Raw genomic sequence first — 21,009 nt, forward strand, 5'->3', positions numbered from 1 at the left:
TTGCTTTTTCCCTTTTGTTAATCCTTCAACAAACTGACCAGCTAAAATATTTAACTGTAGTACTACAAAAGCTAAACTTTTCTTTTTTTTTTCTTTTTTTGCAGTACTGGGGATGGAACCCAGAACCTTGTGCATGTTAGACAGGAGCTTTACCAATGAGCTACATCCCCAGCCCGTTTTGATTATATTTTGAGATAGGGTCTCACTAAATTGCTGAGGCTGGTCTTGAACTTGTGATCCTGCTGCCTCAGCCTCTTGAGAAACTGGGATTATAAGTGTGCACTCCCACCTAGTCAGAAGCTGAATTCTTTTGATCACCACTATAATCAAGATAACCAAATAATCATTTATGGGGGATACTCCATAGTTCATAAATGTTTATCAATAATCTGAAAAAGTGATCAATTTGGAATTCATTCATAATAACATACATCACTAAAATCATTACCAAATGATATCTGTAAGTTTTATCATCTATTTACTCTCCCCCTCCTTCTTCTGAGGGCCTTGCACATGTTAGGCAAATACTATACCACTGAACTATACCCCAGCCTCCAGCCTTCATTTACAATATATTAAGACAATATAATAGTCATTTGAATTTTAGAATCTAATATGAACCTATGCTAATCACCAATTCTGGTAGGCTTTACAGAGACTACAGGCAAATTATTGTCATTTGAAAAAAATGAATGACACCAAATAATCTAACCACTACCAAATCACCAAGTAAATGAGGGGCCAAGGGCAAGTGGACACCCAGCAAAGAATACTATTTACCTCTTGAAGTCTGTGGCCTAGCACAATGATAGGGACCAGAATGACATGGTCGTATTTGTACCAATGCTGGTGTAATGAACGTACTCAATCCCAGCAAGGATCACCTGCACTGTTATCTTAAACACTGGTCCAGAAAAAGGAACTCTTAGGAACTTATCATTCTTTCCTCCATTCCTATTTCTCCATTTGGGATGGCAATGTCTATTCTTTGTACCAAAGGCACATCCTATGCATCTTTCTCTTTTTAATAGAAATAAGTATCTTATACCAAGGCCTATTCCATATATTTTGGAAGCACAGAACTCGCTGCACATGTTCACAGCTAAAGAGGAATTCTGCTTCAGGTAAGACCCTCAAGTCTCACCCATGTCTGATTTAGATAATCTTTAGTATTAATGGTGGAACATGTGAAGACTTTGGGGACTGTTGGGATGGAATGAATGTGTGTCCCAAACAAGAAGGACATGAATTCTGAGAAGCCAGGAGAAAGAATTCAATTATATTGTGTCCCTCCAAAATTTATATTTAAACGTTCAACATGATGGTATTTAGAGATGGGGACTTTGGGGGATAATTGGATTTGGATTCAGTCAAGAAAACAGGGTCCCGATGACCAGATGGGTGCCCTTATGAGAAGGGATATCAGCTCACTTGTGCACACACTGTTATCCACCCCCACTCCCTCTCCCTGACAATGTAAGGACACAGGGAGAAAAAAACTATCTACAGGATAGGAAGAAAGCCCTCACAAAAGAATCAAATAAGCCAGCACCTTTAACTTGGAACTGTGTGATAATAAATTTCTGTGTTTAACCACCCAGAAAAAGAAAGTGACTTATTTGCTTAAATGAGGCTTTCCATTATTTGAGCCCCTTTTTTGAGATCTTGCTGCTAAACTTTTTACAACAGTTCACATCTTCCAGTTCTCCCTTCCTAATGTCAGAGCACACAGGCTCAATCTCAGAGTTCGGGGAAAAAAAAACCCAAAAATTTCTACATTGCTAAAAATGAATAAATAGATTAAAAATTTCTATGTTGTCCCTTGTTCTAAAAGCCTTCCCACCAATGGCTTCCTGTCTCTCTCACAGTACAACTCAAAGTCCTTGCAATGGCTTACAAGTCTACCTCACTAACCCTCTGCCCTCAAACCCCACACTGTGCTCAGTACTTAGTGACTCTCTGTACCCCCAACCCTCTGCAACATTTTCCTCCAAATCTGCATGCATTGCTTATTCACTCATTTGAGGTCACCTCTGAACATTTTTAGTTTCTACTCTTAGGCCTTCCCATTTTTCTTCCTCACAATATTTATTTGTTCTTATTTATCTCTCCCTTCTAGTGTATGAATCTCCTGTGGACAGGAACTTTGTTTTGCTCACTGTTCTCTTCTGAATGCCTATAATATACCTGAGGTAAGTGCTCAACAAATATTTGTTGAAAGAAGAATCTCACTGACTGCTCGGCATTTTGCTTTTCTTCTTCCTTTTAGTCTTAATCCCTCTCTTCTCTTTCCCCATTACTATCTCTCTTTCTCTAATGCCTAATTCAAATGTCTTCAACCTGATTATAAAGGTCTTCCATATTCTGGAACAACCTACTTTTCCAGCCATATGTCTCACTAAATCTCTTTTCCTGCCAATCTAGCTATGTCATTGTCCCCATGACCTGAATCATTCACTCTTACCTTTGTATCTCTGCCTGCCTGAAGTGTTATTTCTCCCTATTATTCAAGTTTCGGCCTCTCTACAAAGAGCCTACATAAGCTTCCCACACTAGCTTACTTTCTTCTTCAATACATTCAATACACATTTGAACTGTTTACACGTGGTCTTATATTAACAGACTCAATAAATTCTGAATTTCTCGGTTACAGATGTTTCTTTATATTTAGTATCATTGCCTTGTGCATGACCTGGAAAATAGTCCAAATTGTCACTGAAGTATACTTTGTATTCTACCATCAAATGAATGACCAAAACATTGGCTCATTAAGTTTCAATAATGCATAAGACCTTTAAAATACTTGCTTTGAACTTACTGCATTCTGAATAAATCTCCTGAAAATCTCCTGCTGTCATAGAAAAGTTAGAACCAGGAGGAAGACTGTGGGGGTCAACATCTGGGAAAAAGATGGGTCGTATCTGATCAGCTGATCTCCGATTATTGCTAAACTGATGGATCCAGGGATAAAGTTTATATTTATTAATTTCAGAACATCTGTAAAATATGAACATAAAATTTAGTGTTAACATTTTACCAAAAATAAATCTACTCTAAATTATGATGTTTGAATGTAAATTTGCATTTATAATTCATTTGTGCCAACACTACCCCCCCCCAACTCATATAGGATAATGTACATATATATATATATATATATATATATATATATATATATATATATACACATATAGATGAGCAACCAATCATGGATTAAAAGTCAGAAAAAAAATTAAATTCAGAGATATAAATATGCTATTCATTCAAACTTATAAAAATATATTTTTAAACTTCAAAACCAAGTAAAATCAGTCCAACTAATTTTTAAGAAACAGTACTGGCTTCAACTAAAATAGTCTGCTATTAATTTTTATTATTTTATACAACCCTCTTCAAAATTTTCCCTTTATCACCAACCCCCTAAAACTCATACTGCCATCAGAGACAATATTATTTAAGTAAGGCAGCTATTTGTTTTCCTCTAACACACACCTTCTGACTTTAGAAATAACAACTCTTTTCTACTACCTTCTAACAGAGGCCAGAGAAGTTCTCAGGGATTTTTCCAACTCAGTCATGTAAGTGTGCCTGGCCATTTTATAATAACTCAAGGAAAACATAATCACAATTGCTTCACTAAATTCTTATTTCACTAAAGGAAACAAAAGGTTGAAGAAGTTTAAGAAATGATGAGAAAATACTCCTTCCTTTGTTATAGGACTTCAAAGATTCTGTACAGAAATCATTTCAGTTTCATGGAAGACCCACTTTTTAAAAAGTAACTTACTCATCTTGTGTCAACATTCTGTTAATTAGGCAATAAAGTGGTAATCTGTATAAGCATTTTGAATTTAACACAAACACTGATGATCTACATTATAAATACAATGTATTTTTCTTAAAAAAAAAAAAAAAAGGTAAGTCAATCTGATTCTGAGAAAATACTATTTCCAGCAAAAAATAAATTAAATACCTGTTCAGAACAAAGTTGGAAGAAAAGAGCATAAAAAAACTCCATTCATTTCCTTGACAAGCATAACCTAGCATAGCTATTTCCCAGGCCAGTCTTCCTAGTCCAGCACCAGGTACCAGAATATTTACTTTAGAAGGATCCCTGAAATGAAATAAGGCAATTATGTCCAACCCCTCAAAGAAAAAAAAATTAAAAAGAAAGACAAAATCCATATTAACAACTAAAAACTTACTCAATTGTTCAATAAGAATAAGCTTGTTTCTTAAAATTGAAAGAATAAAAAAGAATAATCTGATTTCTTAAAATTGAAAGATACTTGTGAATTAAAAAAAAAAAAAAAGCTTAAGGACTTATCAAAGGTGTTCAGATATCAGACAAGAGTTTTATTCCCTAAAATTTATCTTTCAGTTATCTTATAACTGAAGATCTATAAAGGTACTCATATTTCTAAAAGCTGTTACCTGAAAATTAACTTATTCCTATGATGAATTTAAACAAAATTATTCCATCAAGAGATAATAAAACAAAACATAACTTTATGCTGAATTCTATATGTAACACAATGATTTGTAAAATCAAACAAATTAAATATGGGTCAGGTATATCTCTAACACAATATAGATTTCAGATGGAAAAACTTTCATGGGGAAAATGGGAAACTGCCTTGTAATTGAGCATATATGGCAGCAAATATATATAACACCAAAACACAGGTTCACAACTAAACTTATCTCTATTTGCTAGCACCACACTGCTATCATACATTTTCTTTGTTGTAAGTTCTAATCCTCCCACTTTGAAACTGCCAAAAGCCTTAGCAAAACTAGGTCTTTTCTCAGGAATTCTGGCAAATCAACATAATCCTGAGAAGAGCAAAACGTATTTCTATAGGAAACTAAAGAAAAATATATACAATCAGCTGGCATCATGTCAAAAAGGAATCTCAAAAAAAAAAAAAAGAAAGAAAGAAAACATTCAGAATCATTTAAAAAAAAAAAAAGGAATTTCACACATAAACTTGGGTCACAAATCAAATTAAGTTCCCAAACCTACTCCTACTTACAATTCCATCATTAAACCACATGGACTTAAAGTCTGGCATGCTCAATCAGAAGAACAACATTTTATTAGTAGTCCATATGAGAATTTTAGCATATCCTACTTTAAAATGAATAAATAGGGGCTGGGAGTTGTAGCTCAGTGGTAAAGTCTTACTTGCCTAGAATGTGTGTGTGAGGCACTGGTTTGAGCCTCAGCAGCACATAAAAATAAAGTTATTATGTCCATCTAAAATTAGAAATAAATAAATTAAATTTTAAAAAATTTAAATGAATATACAGCTCTTTGGGACTTTTGCAGATATAGTATCCTGGTAATTTGCCTAAGGTGATTCAGTCCTACATAACTAAACATGGACATGTGTCTGTATGAACACCTTAACAAAGTCTGCTTGTTTCACTTAATTATATAGAAAAACAATAAAAGGAAGTTTGTTAAAAATGGGTGACAAATAGACCTATTATTTTAGTAGTTATCTAGGCGAACGAACACCAAGTAGTTAACAGTATTCACTAAGATAAAATAAAATGGAACACTTTCTTCTTGTTCTAGATTATACACTGTGTGTTTGTGTGTTTATCTATACTATAATTTTAATGAAGAGGATGGACCTATCCTTTCACTTTGTTCAGGTCTACCTATATCAGTCATTTAATGAGAATATGCATATTTTTAATACTATACTTGAAAACTCCTAGTTCTAAGACTCAGTGCTCTTGTATAAGAATCTGCACAAAAACAGTCTACATGGGCCTGAATCTCACTTTCTTCTCTCTACCAGACAGACCAACAACCCTGCTCTCCAGAATTACCCCCTTTTTTCAGTTTCCACTGCTCAATCAAAATTTGCATTTCTACCTGAATGCAGTTCTCAAGAGTTAAAAAAAAAAAAATCAAGGTAATATAGCAGGGCAACAGGAAATTATAGGATTCAGAAATAAATTCAGTCTTTATTTTTAAAAAATCACTAGTAATCAATTTCTGCATAGCTGATGAGTAAGTAAAAATATTACCACACCAAAATTAGAAATTAACTTTAAGGAAAAGTTGTATTTTGATAATTTATGGAAACTTTATGACTACTATTTTCAAATTTTCCCTAAACAGAACCAAAGAACTCTCTACCTCTACCTTGTGGGAGAAAATATATTCATATGACTCTGCTAAAAGACTATCATCAAGCCACTGAACAAAAAACATATCAAGGTTCTACCTTAAGAATTAGCAGAATAGGGCATTATGTAAAATTGTGGATGTGTAACCGACGTGATTCTGCAATGTGCATTTAGGGTAAAATTGGGAGTTCATAACCCATTTCAATCTAATGTATGAAATATGATATGTCAAGAGCTTTGTAATGTTGTGAACAACCAATAAAAAAAAAAAAGAATTAGCAGAGACTATTACAAAAAGCTACATATTTTATGACAAAAGGACTTCAGTGGGCACATATGAGAAGAAACATTAAAACAAACCATCTATAGAAGGGGGAAAAAAAAAGATCAAAAACTAGCAAAGAATGGGTGAAGATGAAGAGAATTTCCCCCCAAACCTGTTCATAGCTAGAATTCTTCCAGTGGTTCTTTACATAATGGACATTAACACCATATTGGAAAGTTACTCTAATTACAATATATATGAAACTAAATACTTGAATGGTTATAAATCATTAAGGCATCTAGGGTATATCTATAAAGGTATTTCTGTGGAGCATAAGAGATAAACAAATTTAATTATAGACTTTAATGATGAGATAATTTTAAACCAACCTGAAACAACTTTAAAACCCAGGAAGAGTGCCTGGTGTGGTAGTGCACACCTGTAATCCCAGCAACTCAGGCGGTCAAGGCAGGAGGATCTCAAATACGAGGGTAGCCTCAACAATCTAGCAAGGCCCTGTCTCAAAATATAAAACTAAAAGGACTGGGGATGTAGCTTAATGGTAAAACACCCTAGGTTCGATTCCCTGTATCAAAAATAACAATACAGAGAATAGGAATATTATAGTATATAGCTCAGTAATTAAATGTAGCCTGTGTGCGATTATTAGCAAAAAGGAAACACGTCCACCAAGTTAATAAGATACAACTATGGTAAAGCAGTATATTTACTACAGATGTGAATTCTCAAATATATAGGGTGTAAGTGGAATAAGTTTCAGGAATTATTCAAGACCAGAATGGATAAGAAAAGGAACATGTAAGGGCACACAGACAACCATGTCTAAAGAAGCCATGAACTATTTGCTATATTTGGGCTCCAACTATTTTGCTAACAATTTTTTGTTGTTGTTGGGGGCAGCAGGGGTTCTGGGGACTGAATCCATGCTTTATTAAAGTAGCTTCACTCCCAGCCTTTAAAATTGTTTTTCTTCTGAGATGGCACCTTGCTAAATTGTATAGGCTGGCCATGAACTTGCTATCTTCCTGACTCAGCCTTCCAAATAGCTGCAAATTACAAGTATGAGCTACCAGGCCCCACTAAATGTTGTTCTTGATAGAGGTTTACTTTATTATATACACAATGTTCTTTGCTTTTAGGTAAATTAGAAAAGTCCCCAACACTATATCATATTCTTTTATCAACATGGTGACACTTGGCTGACCCCTAGTGGTAGGAATACATATAAGTTTGAAGTACCAAAAGTGGTTCTACCAATCACAGCTACCAATACAGTAAAAGGCACTAACCACATGTGCTATTAAAATGGATAAACTGATATGTTGTAAATTTAAAATAAATGGATTTTGCCAGGCACAGTGGCACATGCTTGTGATCCCAATGATTCAGGGGGCTGAAGCAGATGGACGGCAAGCTCAAGGCCAGCCTCAGCAACTTAGCCAGAACTTGTCTCAAAAAAAAATGAAAAATTAGAAAGGGCTTGGAGTATAGCTCAGTGGTAAAGCACCCTGGGTTCAATCCCTAGTGCCTTAAAAAAATTAAAAATTAAAAAAAAAATTTCAAAGACTTGATAGAAAAAAGAAATGAAAAATGTATCAGCAATCTTTTTGATGACAGGGTGAATAATGCTTTGGATATACTGGGTTATTAAAGCATATTGTGAATATTTCTATTTTACCTTTTCATGTGGCTACTAGAAAATGATAACTACATATCTGCCTTGCATTTGTGGATTGCACTGTTTCTACTGAAAACAGTGCTCATCTGATATATCATAAAAACATTACACTGAGCAGGATCTGGCCATGTAGGTCAGTGATAGAGCATATGGCTGATCAAGACCCTGGGTTCTCAATCCCAGACAACAGAACAACAATAAAAACAACACAAACACACTGTGTAAAAACCAATTGTGAAATGGTACTACAAAATATTAGATAAAACTTGAAAACATACAGAAACGGGTTTTTGTAGGCTTTTGTTTTGAGATAGGATCTCACTATGTTACTCAACCCTCAAACTCTTGGACTCAAGCGATCTTCTACCTTGGTCTCCCAAATACCTGGGCCTACTGGCATGAAACACTGTACCTGAAACCTACAAGGTGTTTTTTTCTTTTCCTTTTGGCAGTGCTGGGGAACACAGGACCTCAGGTATGTTTGGCAAGAGCTCTACCACTGAGCTACATTCCCAATCCAGGCCCTAAGATGTGTTCTTTGGGAGCATATAAACATTAAGTTAGCATAGTAACTCAAGGTTCAAATAACAAAGCAAATACATGTTAGTAGTTATCTCAAAAGACAGGGAATGCTCTGAATGGTGTGCAGGGCAGTTTCAACTTTACCTGTAATGTTTCTTTGAAAAAATAAAAATAAATTTGAAGTAAATATGGTAACATGTCAAGGTTTAATAGACATTATTATGCATCATTAAAAATGGGTTAAAATTAGTAGTATCTATTGCTTTCAAAAATACTGCCCCAACTGACCTTTTCTTCCACTCCCAATTCCCAAAGAACTTATTTGAGCCAGACAAGTTTTTGCTCATCTCAGAAAATACTTATTCATCTTACTCTTTAGCATACCTACAAACCACAAAAACTCATTTAAAATTATTAGCTTAATCAGCATAAATGATCACCTCAATCAACTATGGTTCCCAAATATCCGGGACAAAATTTGAAATCACTTTATGCTGTCAGCACTTCAGTCACACACCAGTTAATAATCTCCAGAGACCATACTGCCTGCAGAGTCTAAAATATATACTAACTGGCATGTCAAGAAAAAGCTTGAAAGATAGAATGCATCTTGAATCTCTTTCCCTAGCAGTACACAAATCTTTCTAAATTCACTTCACAGTGATGGTACTAAAATTTATCAAAACCGCAATTAAACACATTTAGATTATTTCTAATATTTTGCTATTATGTTAAAACTAATAACTTTGGCATGAATAATTACACATACAGAAGCATATCTGTAGAATAACTTCCCTGAAAGTGAACTGCTAGAATCAAAAGATAAGCATTTGCATTTCAAGAAGTATTGTCAAAGTGTCCTCCACAAAGATTTCCACTTATTTTTTCCACCAGCAAAATTTCCCCACGTTGGGGCTGGGGTTGTGGCTCAGCGGTAGAGTTCTCACCTAGTATGTGCAAGGCCCTGGTTTCGATCCTCAGTACTACATAAAAATAAATAAACAAACGTAATTTCCCCACATCTTTACTCATAGTTTTCTAACTTTTAAATCTTTGCAATGTAGTAAGTGGAAAATACTATCTTAATGTAGTTTTTACATTTGCATTTTCTTGTAAGATTGAGCATCTTATATTTATTTTCTATGAACTGTCTATTTACATCACCTTTTTTATACTGGGTGATTAATCTTGAATGGTTTCTACTGGGTTATTATTCTCAATTTATGAACACTTGAATTTTTTATTTGAAATAATTTTTATTTAAAAAAGCATAGCTATCTTCATATAAATGCTTTTAGGAGGAGGGAGAAATCTATTTTCAGCCTTTAAACTACTAATATATTATTTGACAATCTACACTTCTTCTATTTTCTCTTTTATAATGGGTTCCTTTAGCTAACAGACTTTTTTCTTGACTTATAATTTATTTATTTTAATCTAAGTGGAAAGAAATGCTTCTTTTAAAGTTAGAATATTTTTTCCTAATGCTCAACTATGTAAGAGGGGAAAAAAATTCAACTACTCAACAGTATATACTTGTATTTCTTGAAGTACAGGGAAATGCCAAGACATCACAGATTTCCCCCCCAAACAAAATATCACTCCAAATTCTTCTAAAATAGAGCCAATAAAATTAAGATATTAAAAAATACCATCTAGCCAGGCATGGTGGCACATGCCTGTAATTCCAGCAGGAGGCTAAGGCAGGAGGATCACAAGTTCAAAGCGAGCCTCAAAAACTCAGTAAGACCCTGTCTCTAAATAAAATACAAAATAGGGCTGGGGACATGGCTCAGTGGTCAAGTGCCCAGAGTTCAATTCCAGATACAAAAAAAAAAAAAAAAAAAAAAAAAAGCGGCTTTCAGGACTCATAAGAAAATATGGTTCTACATGATGTGATTTCTCCTTTCAGACAGGCCCAAAACATAATAATCTGTCTTTCCTTAGCAACTATACGCTTTATAGCACTAAATCTTACATTTAGAATAGACACTTAGAAAAATTATAATTTTTAACACATATGCTCTATTAAATGATGAGTTATATTGTACATATGTTCATATTTGAGGAGTTGTAAATACTGAAATCATACTTTTAATTAAGAAAATATATATTACTTGCTCATTTCAATGAGCAGAATTTTTTATAGCAAAGTCCCCCCAAGAAACAAACAAGAGCCTGGTGCAGTAGTATGTGCCTATAATCCCCAATGACTCAGAAGGCTGAGGAAGGCAAGTTTGAGATGAGCCTCAGCAACTTAGCAATACCGTGTCTCAAAACAACAACAAAAAAGTTGGGGGTGTAGCTCAGTGATAAAGCACCCCTGGATTCAACTCCTAGTACCATTAAAAAAAAAAAAAAACACAAAAAAACAGAGGCTACCAATTACCAACACATTTGGCAATCAGCACACTTTACACATCATTTGCTTATTAAGTAATAGATCCCACACAGCAGTCAATTTGCATCTTCAAAGTAGTTTGTGCATATAAACTCAAAATCTTAAACATGGACAAGGTAGACAAACTAATATAACAAACATGTTTACGTCAGAAAAATTACTTTAATGGTCACAAATATACTTAGTTCTAAGCATATTTCAGTTGGTATGCTTTTACAGAGAGTTCAGTTAGAAAAGATCTTTACTGAAATTTCAAAAAGAAGATAGTCAAAAGTTAGGTGACATAAATTTGAGTCAAATTCTGCTTGAATATAAAGACATCAAATTCCAGGGCTGGGAATAGTTCAATCGGTAGAGTTCTTGCCTCGCATGCTGGGTTCAATCCCCAGCATCACAAAATAAATAAATAAAGACATTAATTCCCATTTGTTATCTGCAGCACAAACAGGATCCTGGAAATTTATCTGAGACCCAAAGTTTATCAGGACTTATCTAAGCAACCTGGATTCTGAAGGGCTATAATTAATATCCCCATTTCAAGTCCTGAGGTTGACTTCTTATCACAAAGCTGTGACTTTAATTAATGCACGTAGTCTTTACTGTGTTTCATTAGCTTTCTTCTCAGAAATTCTTGATAGCTCAACTACTATAAGGAAATCAATCTAAATTAAACAAGTAAAACAAACAACACAGGAAGAAATATATAATTTTTCCATTTGGGCCAAAAATGGCAATTTTTTTTCCTCCAGTGAACTTCATTTAAAATTTATATATTCCATCTCTACTTTTGTAACAGTAATTACTTTCCGAAATGGAACTGAGTAGTTAGGGCACAGTTCTAGGAAGAAGATCTTACATCCCTTGAAACCTTTCAAATTTTGCACTCTGAAATGTTTTGCCTATCCAAAATATATTTTCTTCTTTTACTGTTAAAATAACACATTAGAACCAACTAGAGTTAATTCTTTCTTTTCACCAGTTTACATTCTGTCAATACTAATAGCACAAAAATCACAGTAAAACAGTACCATATACTAGTTCACTCTCTTTAGCAATGACAAATCATTTTAGACATGCTGACATCATTGGGTTGACTAGATATCATAACATACACACTATTCAGTGGTCAGTGAGAATAAGGAAAAAACAGATTGTTGTCAACACAATATTCCATAGATAAAAAGGCAAAGATCACTTCTAACAAACAGAAGTCCTGGACCAGATGGTCTCAAGTGAATTCTGCACAAATCTACAGAGGAATCAACACCAGCTCTTCTCAATCTCAAACTGAAGCGGACAAACATGCTCTAACTTAAGTCCATGAGGCCACCAAAGTCAGATAAAGACATGACAACACTAAGAAAAGGTGTCCTTCAACAGATGAATGGATGAAGAAAATGTGGTATATATACACAATAACTTAGCCTTAAAGAAGGATGAAATTATGGCATTTGCTGGTAGATGGAAGAAGTTGGAGAATATCATACTAAGCAAAATAAACCAATCACAAAGAATCAAAGGATGAATGTTTTTTCTGATATATGGATGCTAATTCACAATGGGGGAGGGAAGCCTAGAAAAGAATACAGGTACTTTGGATTAGACAGAAGGGAGTGATGGGAGGAGACAGGGTAAGGGAGTAGAAAGGATAATAGAATGAATCAGACATTTTTACTGTATGTGCATGTATGATTATGTAATCAGTATAATTCTACAAAATGTAGAACGAGAAGTTATACACCACTTATGTAAGATATGTCAAAATGCATTATACTGTCATGTATAACTAATTAGAATAAGGAAAAAATAATAAACAGAACTCAAAATCTTGAAAAATAAAAAAAAATGAAAATTACAGGTCAGTATATCTTATGAATATAAATGTAAAATTCCTAAACAAAATATTAGCAAATCAAATCCAATGAATTAAAAGAATTATTTACCATAACTAATGGGACTTACTCCAGGAATGAAAGGTTAGAATTTAACATAAGAAAATCATTTAATGTAATATATCACTAACAAAATGAATAGGTTCACGGTTGTCTCAATAGAATAAAAAAAGGCATTTGACAATATTCATCATCATTTCATGATAAAAACCTTCAGAAACTAGAAAGGGGAAAAATTACTCAACATGATAAAAGGTATTTATGAAAACTCCACGGCTAATATCATATTCAATGTGAAAGACTGAAAGCTTTCCCAAGAACAGGAACAAAACAAGGAAATAAAAGGCAGTCAAATTGGGAAGAAAAAGGTAAAACTATCACTTTCAACATATGATTTTACATATGGAAATCCTAAGGAATCTACAACAAAGCTGAAATCCCAGCAGTTTGGGAAGCTGAGACAAGAGGATCTCAGGTTCAAAGCCAACCTCAGCAACTTAGTGAAGTTCTAAGCATTTAAGCAAGACCATGTCTCAAAATAAAAAATAAAAAGGACTAGTAAAATGGCTCAGTGGTTAAGCACCCTTGGATTCAATCCCTGGTACCAAAAAATTAATTAATTAAACAAGGTTGTTGGGTACAAGATAGAACAATCAGTTATATTTCTATTTACTACCAAAGAAAATTCTGAAAAGGAAATTAATAAACCAATTTCATTTATGGTAGCATCTAAGCCATTTAAATATCATGAGTAATGTAACCAGGGTGAAAGACTTAAACACTAAAAATTACAAAACACTGTTGAAAGAAATTAAAGATAAATAAATAGAAAGACATCCATCCTGTGTTCACAGGAAGATCTGACTTCATTAACAAAAAATGCGAACTACCAAAAGCCATCTACTTATTCAACACAACCCCTATTAATAATCCAACAGCCTTTCCTGCAGAAATTGGAAAAGCCTAGACTGATAACAACAAAAAATTAGATTAAACTGGACTTCATCAAAATTAGAAACTTGTGTGCATAAAAGGATACTATCAAGAAAGTGAAGACAATCTACAGAATGGGAGAAAATATTTGCAAACCATGTATATAAGTAATGCATGCAAAAAAAAAAGGGAGGAGGGGAGGATCCTACAATCTCATCTATGACAAATTATATTCAATCCAGACACAGAAAAAGAGCATAAAAAGTATTAGACACTATATAGAGAAATAGGAACTTCAGGCATCCTATACCTTTTACTAAAATTTTGAGCACAAAATGCATAAACCTCTAAGCCCTAAAGATGAAAGTAAAAGTTTGTCAAATGAGTATTATACATTGTCAAGTATTTCTAGTAGTTCAAGTATTTGAAATTTGCCCAGCTTTGTAGCCTATGAATAAAACTAGTTTCTAGAAAACATTATCTCTAAAATCTTTCTTTTAAATTCTGCAGGACATAAAATTTTTAAAAGGAAGTAAACTATTAACCATACTACTTCTGAATCCTATACATCAGATATTTGAACGTACAGAAGCAAGAAGTTTTTTAAAAGTCTAGTACATGGTTAGAATAATTATAAAATTCAACTATCCTTCCAACTGTGCTTGCTTACTGAGCTGTTTCTAGGTTTCACACCACTAACACGAACAAATTCGAAAAAATTATAAAATCAGAAATCAAGTATTGCCAGAACTGTCAACAACAATGAAATAAAATGACAGCTTTGAGTGATATATGAACCATGAGTATACAATGAATGACTCTATTACCATTTTACTTTCTGTTCAGAAAGCAATTATAGCACAGCATGTCAAAAAATTATTGGCCACAAGTAGATATACAGTGAGTGATTGTCATGATATTTATTCAGCTGAAAACAATCTACAGGGTACACAGACAAGCCAGTATTCAAACAAGGTAAATCAGGAGCCATTACATGTTAAAAGCTGACTAAACAACAAAATACCTTATACTACCCTTCAGATGACAGTACCCATATGCTAAGAGTTTCCTTTGGACACAGTTCCTTTACTGCTGAAAAATTAACTATATTTTATGCCTTTAGAGACCAAGTATTTCTTCATGTTGCAAAAGTTTTCCTATTACTCTACTTCAGGAAGGTGCTGAAGTAAATGTGTATAAAATAAAAGGTAAAAAGCAATTGAAACCTCAGAAATTGTTTCATTTCCTAGAAAAGAATAATACTGTTGCATTACCATATTTCCAGATGCAAGGTTTATGGACAACTTTTTCTTAAATGGTTGTTTGAAGCAGCTGATACATGCAAGTATATCAGAAAGTTAAAAATATTCACTAAGCCCCTACACACTAGTAGCCTCATGGATGTTAGAAAATGCCTTTTTCTCTAGTTAATGTTATTTAGCTCTTTTATTCCATTGTTCCTTTACATACAGTGTCTGGCATTTGATCAAAAAACTAAGAGACATGCAAAGAAGCAAGATGTTATGAGAGAAAGCTTTGAAAAAAATATAAAAAGAGTTGGGGGCTGGAATAATGAGAAAAAAAGAAAATTTGAAACCTACTAGAGGGAATAATAATTTTATATATATATATATACACACACATATACATTGTAATTGTAGTTCCAAAAGAGAAAGCAATAAAAAAAAGGATAAAGAAATAACATGAAGAGACAATAGCAAAGATTTTCGAATTGATGATATAGATTTACCTAAACACCAAGAACAGCAAACCACAGGCAGGATATATACAAAGAAAATCACATCAAAGCATCTCAGAGTCAAACAATTGAAAAGTCAGGGTCAGGTATACAGCGGGGAGAATGGCGAGGTAGCTGCTTAATAGGTATGGGGTTTTATTTTGGTTAAACGAAAATACTTTGGAACTATATAGAGGCTCATGTACAATACTGTGAATGTACTAAATGAACTTAAGAATTGTTTTATTTTTGATGGTGCCTCAACCCAAGTACCACTCCACTACTAAGCTACATGCCAGACCTGAATACTTACTCACTCACTCTATTTATTTATTTATGGCTACCAGGGATGGAACTCGGGGGCCCTCGACCACTGAGCCACATCCCCAGCCCTATTTTGTATTTTTTATTTAGAGACAGGGTCTCACTGAGTTGCTTAACGCCTTGCTTTTGCTAAGGTTGGCTTTGAACTCTCATTCCTCTTGCCTCAGCCTCCAGAGTCACTGGGATTACAGGCGTGTGATACCATGCCCGGCTGAATATTTACTTTAAAATAGTTAATTTTTATTCAGGAAGTTGAGGCAGGAGGATGACAAGTTCAATGTCAGCCTAGGCAACTTGGGAAGACTCTGTCTCAATAAAAATAAAAAGGGCTAGGCATGTAGATCAGTGGTACAATGCCCCTGAGTTCAATCCTGAGTACTCCCTACCCCCCAAAGTTACTTTTGTTATATGTATTTCACCTCAGTTTTAAAAGGAGGCAGTGCATGGGTATGTAATGCTCAAAAGAAAAAGAAAAAGAAATGGCCTCAACATATGAAGATATTCAACTTCTTTCATGATAAGAGAAATGCAAATTAAAAAGTACAATGCCAAGTACAATTTCACACCCATTGGATTATCAAAAGTGTTTGGGGCTGGGGATGTGGCTCAAGCGATAGCGCGCTTGCCTGGCATGCGTGCGGCCCGGGTTCGATCCTCAACACCACATACAAAGATGTTGTGTCCGCCGAAAACTAAAAAATAAATATTAAAATTTTCCCTCTCTCTAAAAAAAAAAAAAAAAAAGTTTCTCAGAGCTCCTAGCAAAAAGGCACTTTTATACATTATTGATAAGATGGCAAAACAGTACCTCTCTTATAAGGAAATTCAGCACTAATTGTGAAGTGCTCTCCTAGTACTACCCACCTCATGTTGTCCCACGCCTTTATGCATTTCCTTTCACATTGAGAGTGTGTGGGACCTGTGATTTGCTCCTACAACAGAATATGACAAAGGTAATGAGATATCACTACTTGGACTACTACACTGCATAGATTACCTAGCGCTTTCTAGATCTGAGATTCTCCTTGATGGCTTGCTAAAGTAAATAGCCATTGTGGGAAAAACCACAAGACAAGGGGACTATAGGTTGCCTCTAGGAGCTAAAATAGGCTTCTCGTTGACAGCCAGTCAGGAGTTAAGGTCCTCAATCCAAAAACCACAATAAACAAAACAAAACATGAGTGACCCTAGAAGATATTTTTCCAGTCAAGCCTCAAAGTGAACTCACAGCCCCAGCAGACCTGTTGTAGTCTTGTAAGATCCTACACTGCAGATCCAATTAAGCCACATCTAGACTCCTAACCCCCCAAAACTGTGAAATACATGTGTGCCACTTTAAGAAGTTTCTGGTAATTTGTTCTGGTAATAGATATTCAGAACACTACCCAAGCTACATATGCGTTTATCTTTTGTTCAACAATTCTCACTTCTAAGAATTTAAACTAAAAATATACCTCTGGCCAGATAATCTCAGTGATTCAGGAGGCTGAGGCAGGAGGATCAAAGTCAGCCTCAGCAACTAGCAAGGATCTAAGCCCCTAAGCAACTTAGTGAGATCCTGCCTCAAATAAATAAATAAATAAATAAATAAATAAATAAATAAATAAATAAGGCTGGGGATGTAACTCAAAGGTTAAGCACCCCTGGGTTCAATCTCTGATACCAAAAAAAGAAAAAAAAATGTGTGTGTGTGTGTGTTTGCATATATATATGTATATACACATACACATATGGAACTTTATATGCATAAGATTATTAGTTGCAGCATTAATATTTGCAAGATATTGCCAACTACCTAAAAAGCTAAATGTAACAGATTATTTGAATAAAGTATGATACATCTAAATGAAAGAGTACTCTGCAACTACAAAGAAAAAAAAGTGAAGTGCAAAATAAATTATATAACATCTTTTATATATGCTAAAAGTAGATGGTTAAAATTATTTTTTTTTCCAAAAGTAGCCTGCTTATTTTGGGGGGTGGGGGATGGGAATGGGGGAGCCAGGGGAGAAGCCAGACATTGATTACATAAATGGAATGTGGGGTGGTGAGATGGGAGTATGGAAGGAAAAGGAAAAGGAAAGGGAATGACACTTCTGAGCATCACTTTTTGGTCAAGTTGCTTGTCTATGAATTGAAAACTAAAAAGAATGAATAAGAAAGAAAAACAACATCCCTAAAAGTAAACAAAAACAAGGTACTGAATTTCAAATGAACAACATAACTGGGCTGAAAGTTGAAAGGAGGGCTAATTTGAGTTAAACTGTGAAGAATATTTTTACTATTTACCCTTAGTCTAGAAAAATAACTGCTAACAAATCCTAAATTCCTTTTAGTAGGTTTCTTTTTCACAAGAGGTAAGATTACAGGAATCGTGAAAACACTTTGTGTATACTTCAACAAATGAATGAATGTACTGATGTTGGAAGCTAGGATTCTCATTGTGGAAAAAGGTAAACAATTAGAAAAGAGAGGGAGACAAGAGGGAAGCCCCACCGAGTTTGGGAATGGCACTGGTTATCAGCATGATTTCATGTGCATGCATGGATGTGTGTGTGTTTAAATATGTGTAGCTCTGTCTTCTGAAAGGCCCAGAAGCAAATGAAATCGTAGGAACAATGAACAAACTGAGCTCGAGATTTTGGTTTCCATATCCCATTTTCATTTTAAAAGGAACTAGGTCCTTGGAAGAATAGTCAATTCCATAAATAAAGTCAGGAAAAGTACAAGATGGGCCTGAAATCTCATTTTTACACACACACATCAAAAAAAAAAAAAAAAAAAGGAACAGGACAAAAGGAGAGGAACCAACTCAGAGGGATAAACCTGAGGCAATATGAACAACAAAAAATAAAAGTAATGGATTATAATCCATTGAATAAAATAGGGACCAAGAGTAGCTTGCAACCAAAAAATAGCTAAACAGAAAGGCATGGGAGAAGGAAGGGCTCTTCCTTACGGTACAGTTATAAAATCACAGCACAGTTTAGTCCATCAAGAATCAACAATGGAGGATAATTCTATGGAGGGAGAAAGCTTGACAGGACACAGAATATTAATTGCATGGTCTAAAAGTGCCTTGCCAGAAACTGCTTATTAGCTGAGAGAAGAGAAATAATAACTGAGTAATACCTTTAGAGGGTAATCAATATTAAACATGTCAATGGGGTGGTGGGGAACAACACTAAACATATCAATGATGGATTGAAAGACACTGTATGTCTCTGAATGTGATATCTCTGAGAAAAGCAAAATACAAAATAAAACATATAGCAAGCTATCTTTTGTGTTATTCCAAAAGGAAGCAATTAAAAATAACTTCCTTGTATTCTTCAAAAATGTCAATGTTTAAAAGTCAAAAAAGGCCAAGAACTGTTCCAGATTAAAGACTAATATATTGAAAATGTAATGTAATACAATATTCTAGACTAGATTTTAGACCAGATGGAAAAACAAATATTATAAAGAGCATTATTAGGGTAACCTATGAAATGTGAATAAACAGTTAAATTCCATAACAGTATATATGGATATATTTCCTTAATTTGATAACTAAGAAAGCATGCTTGTTCTTAGAATAAACTCTCAAGTAAGCAATTAAAAAAAACATGATGTATACAAACTAATCTCTCAAATGATTTAATGTAGATGTATATGTGAGTTTAGACACACAAGGCAGTAGAGGAAGGGAAGGAAGAAATGGAAATCATAAAACAATCTGCTAAAATGCTAAAAATGGATAGGTTTAGGTAAAGAGTATATGAAAATTCTCAGCACAATTCATGCAATTTAGCTGTAATATTTATTTCAAACTAAAAAGCTAAAAAGAGAAAAAAGGCACGTGTGTGTGTGTGTGTGTGTGTGTGTGTGTGTGTGTGTGTATATCTCTGAAAGGATAAGATCAAACTTAAAAGCTGTCACTCAATGAGGAGGGAAGGAGATGAGGAAAAGGAGCTTCTCTACAAAGATCCTTAAGTCTCTCATCAACCAATCTCTCAACTAGTTCCGTCCAGTTGTTCTCTAACTACAGAGCCTCTAAGTCAGGGGTCCAAAACTGAGATCAATTAATCCAAGGGGTGTGTATACAAAATTTACTGAATCTATGGAGGGGATGGGGAAGGGGGGAACTACACCTTAAGATAATTAAATTATCTTTGATATTTTCAATTATGAATGCAGGTAACAAATGATTGTAGTTTTAGCAGCACCTGTGACTTTATCATCAACAGAAATCATTTATTTTCACTTTACATCAGTTGCTGAAGTTCTCAAGATAATGTATACATCATTCAGCATCTTCTTAATACAGTAATTACACCTGCTGCTAGGCTGTATTTAATATAATATGTTGTAAAAAACACATTATATCACAAATTTGCTTTTTAAATATTTTGATAACTTTCTCTCAAAATAACTGGTTTGTTTGCAATCCTATGCATTTTATTTATTTACAAATACTATCTGAAAAGTAGAGAATGGGCTTCAAACAGTCCAACAATTCCACAGCACACCAATGTTAAGAACTTTAAGACGTAGATCCCTCATTTGCTTCATTACTAAGTAATAAGAATTAAAAGTTTGCAGCTTTTTACATGCCATAAAGCATATTATAAAAAAAATGGACATCACTGATAATGAACATTCATTCTAATTTGTTTTAACTCTTAAAAAGCATTCAAAATGTGATCTGCAACCTCATACAAATTATCTGGTTAAAAAATATAATGCTCACATGCAAAACATGAAGGCACAGGGTAACTATAAAATTGTATCAAGACCATGAAATAAATGTCTTATAGAGAAACTGTTTACACATCTTAAGGAGATTGATCATAAACAAAGTACTATTTACCATTTCTCTTTTGGAAAATTTTTTAAAATTTCTTTAATGATTGGCTGGTAGCAGGCATCTCTTTCTGCTTTCCCAGTTTCACTCCAGTCTCTCACAAACTGTTTCAATGTAGATTTTAATTTATCCATGTCAAATGTAGATGCTGGCATAATCTTTCCATTCCCCTGTTTAAAAAACAGAAATTAATTAGGTACTGAGTATCAATTTTGAATAGGGTAAATAGGCATACTACTAAG

General features: G+C 34.1%; 1 protein-coding gene and 1 long non-coding RNA gene across 3 annotated transcripts in view; one reads left to right on the forward strand and one right to left on the reverse strand.

The window, feature by feature from the left end:
- Positions 1 to 6,413, forward strand: part of LOC308641083 — a 30,496-nt gene extending 24,083 nt beyond the window's left edge. The window contains exons 2-4 of the long non-coding RNA XR_014020409.1: positions 1,032 to 1,124; positions 2,120 to 2,192; positions 6,140 to 6,413. This is a non-coding gene — a long non-coding RNA (uncharacterized lncRNA). The remainder of the gene's footprint in view (positions 1 to 1,031; positions 1,125 to 2,119; positions 2,193 to 6,139) is intronic.
- The window catches only part of CARNMT1 (carnosine N-methyltransferase 1), a 46,766-nt gene that overhangs the window by 16,233 nt on the left and 9,524 nt on the right, over positions 1 to 21,009 (reverse strand). For both annotated transcript variants that reach the window (XM_081279289.1, XM_081279288.1), the window contains exons 3-5: positions 20,774 to 20,937; positions 3,974 to 4,114; positions 2,819 to 2,997 (exon numbers count right to left, since the gene is read on the reverse strand). In XM_081279289.1, the coding sequence (XP_081135415.1) occupies positions 2,819 to 2,997; positions 3,974 to 4,114; positions 20,774 to 20,937 (484 nt within the window). The remainder of the gene's footprint in view (positions 1 to 2,818; positions 2,998 to 3,973; positions 4,115 to 20,773; positions 20,938 to 21,009) is intronic.

Source organism: Spermophilus citellus (genome assembly GCF_964194105.1).
Source record: "Spermophilus citellus genome assembly, chromosome: 2".
NCBI classification, from domain to species: Eukaryota; Metazoa; Chordata; class Mammalia; order Rodentia; family Sciuridae; genus Spermophilus; species Spermophilus citellus.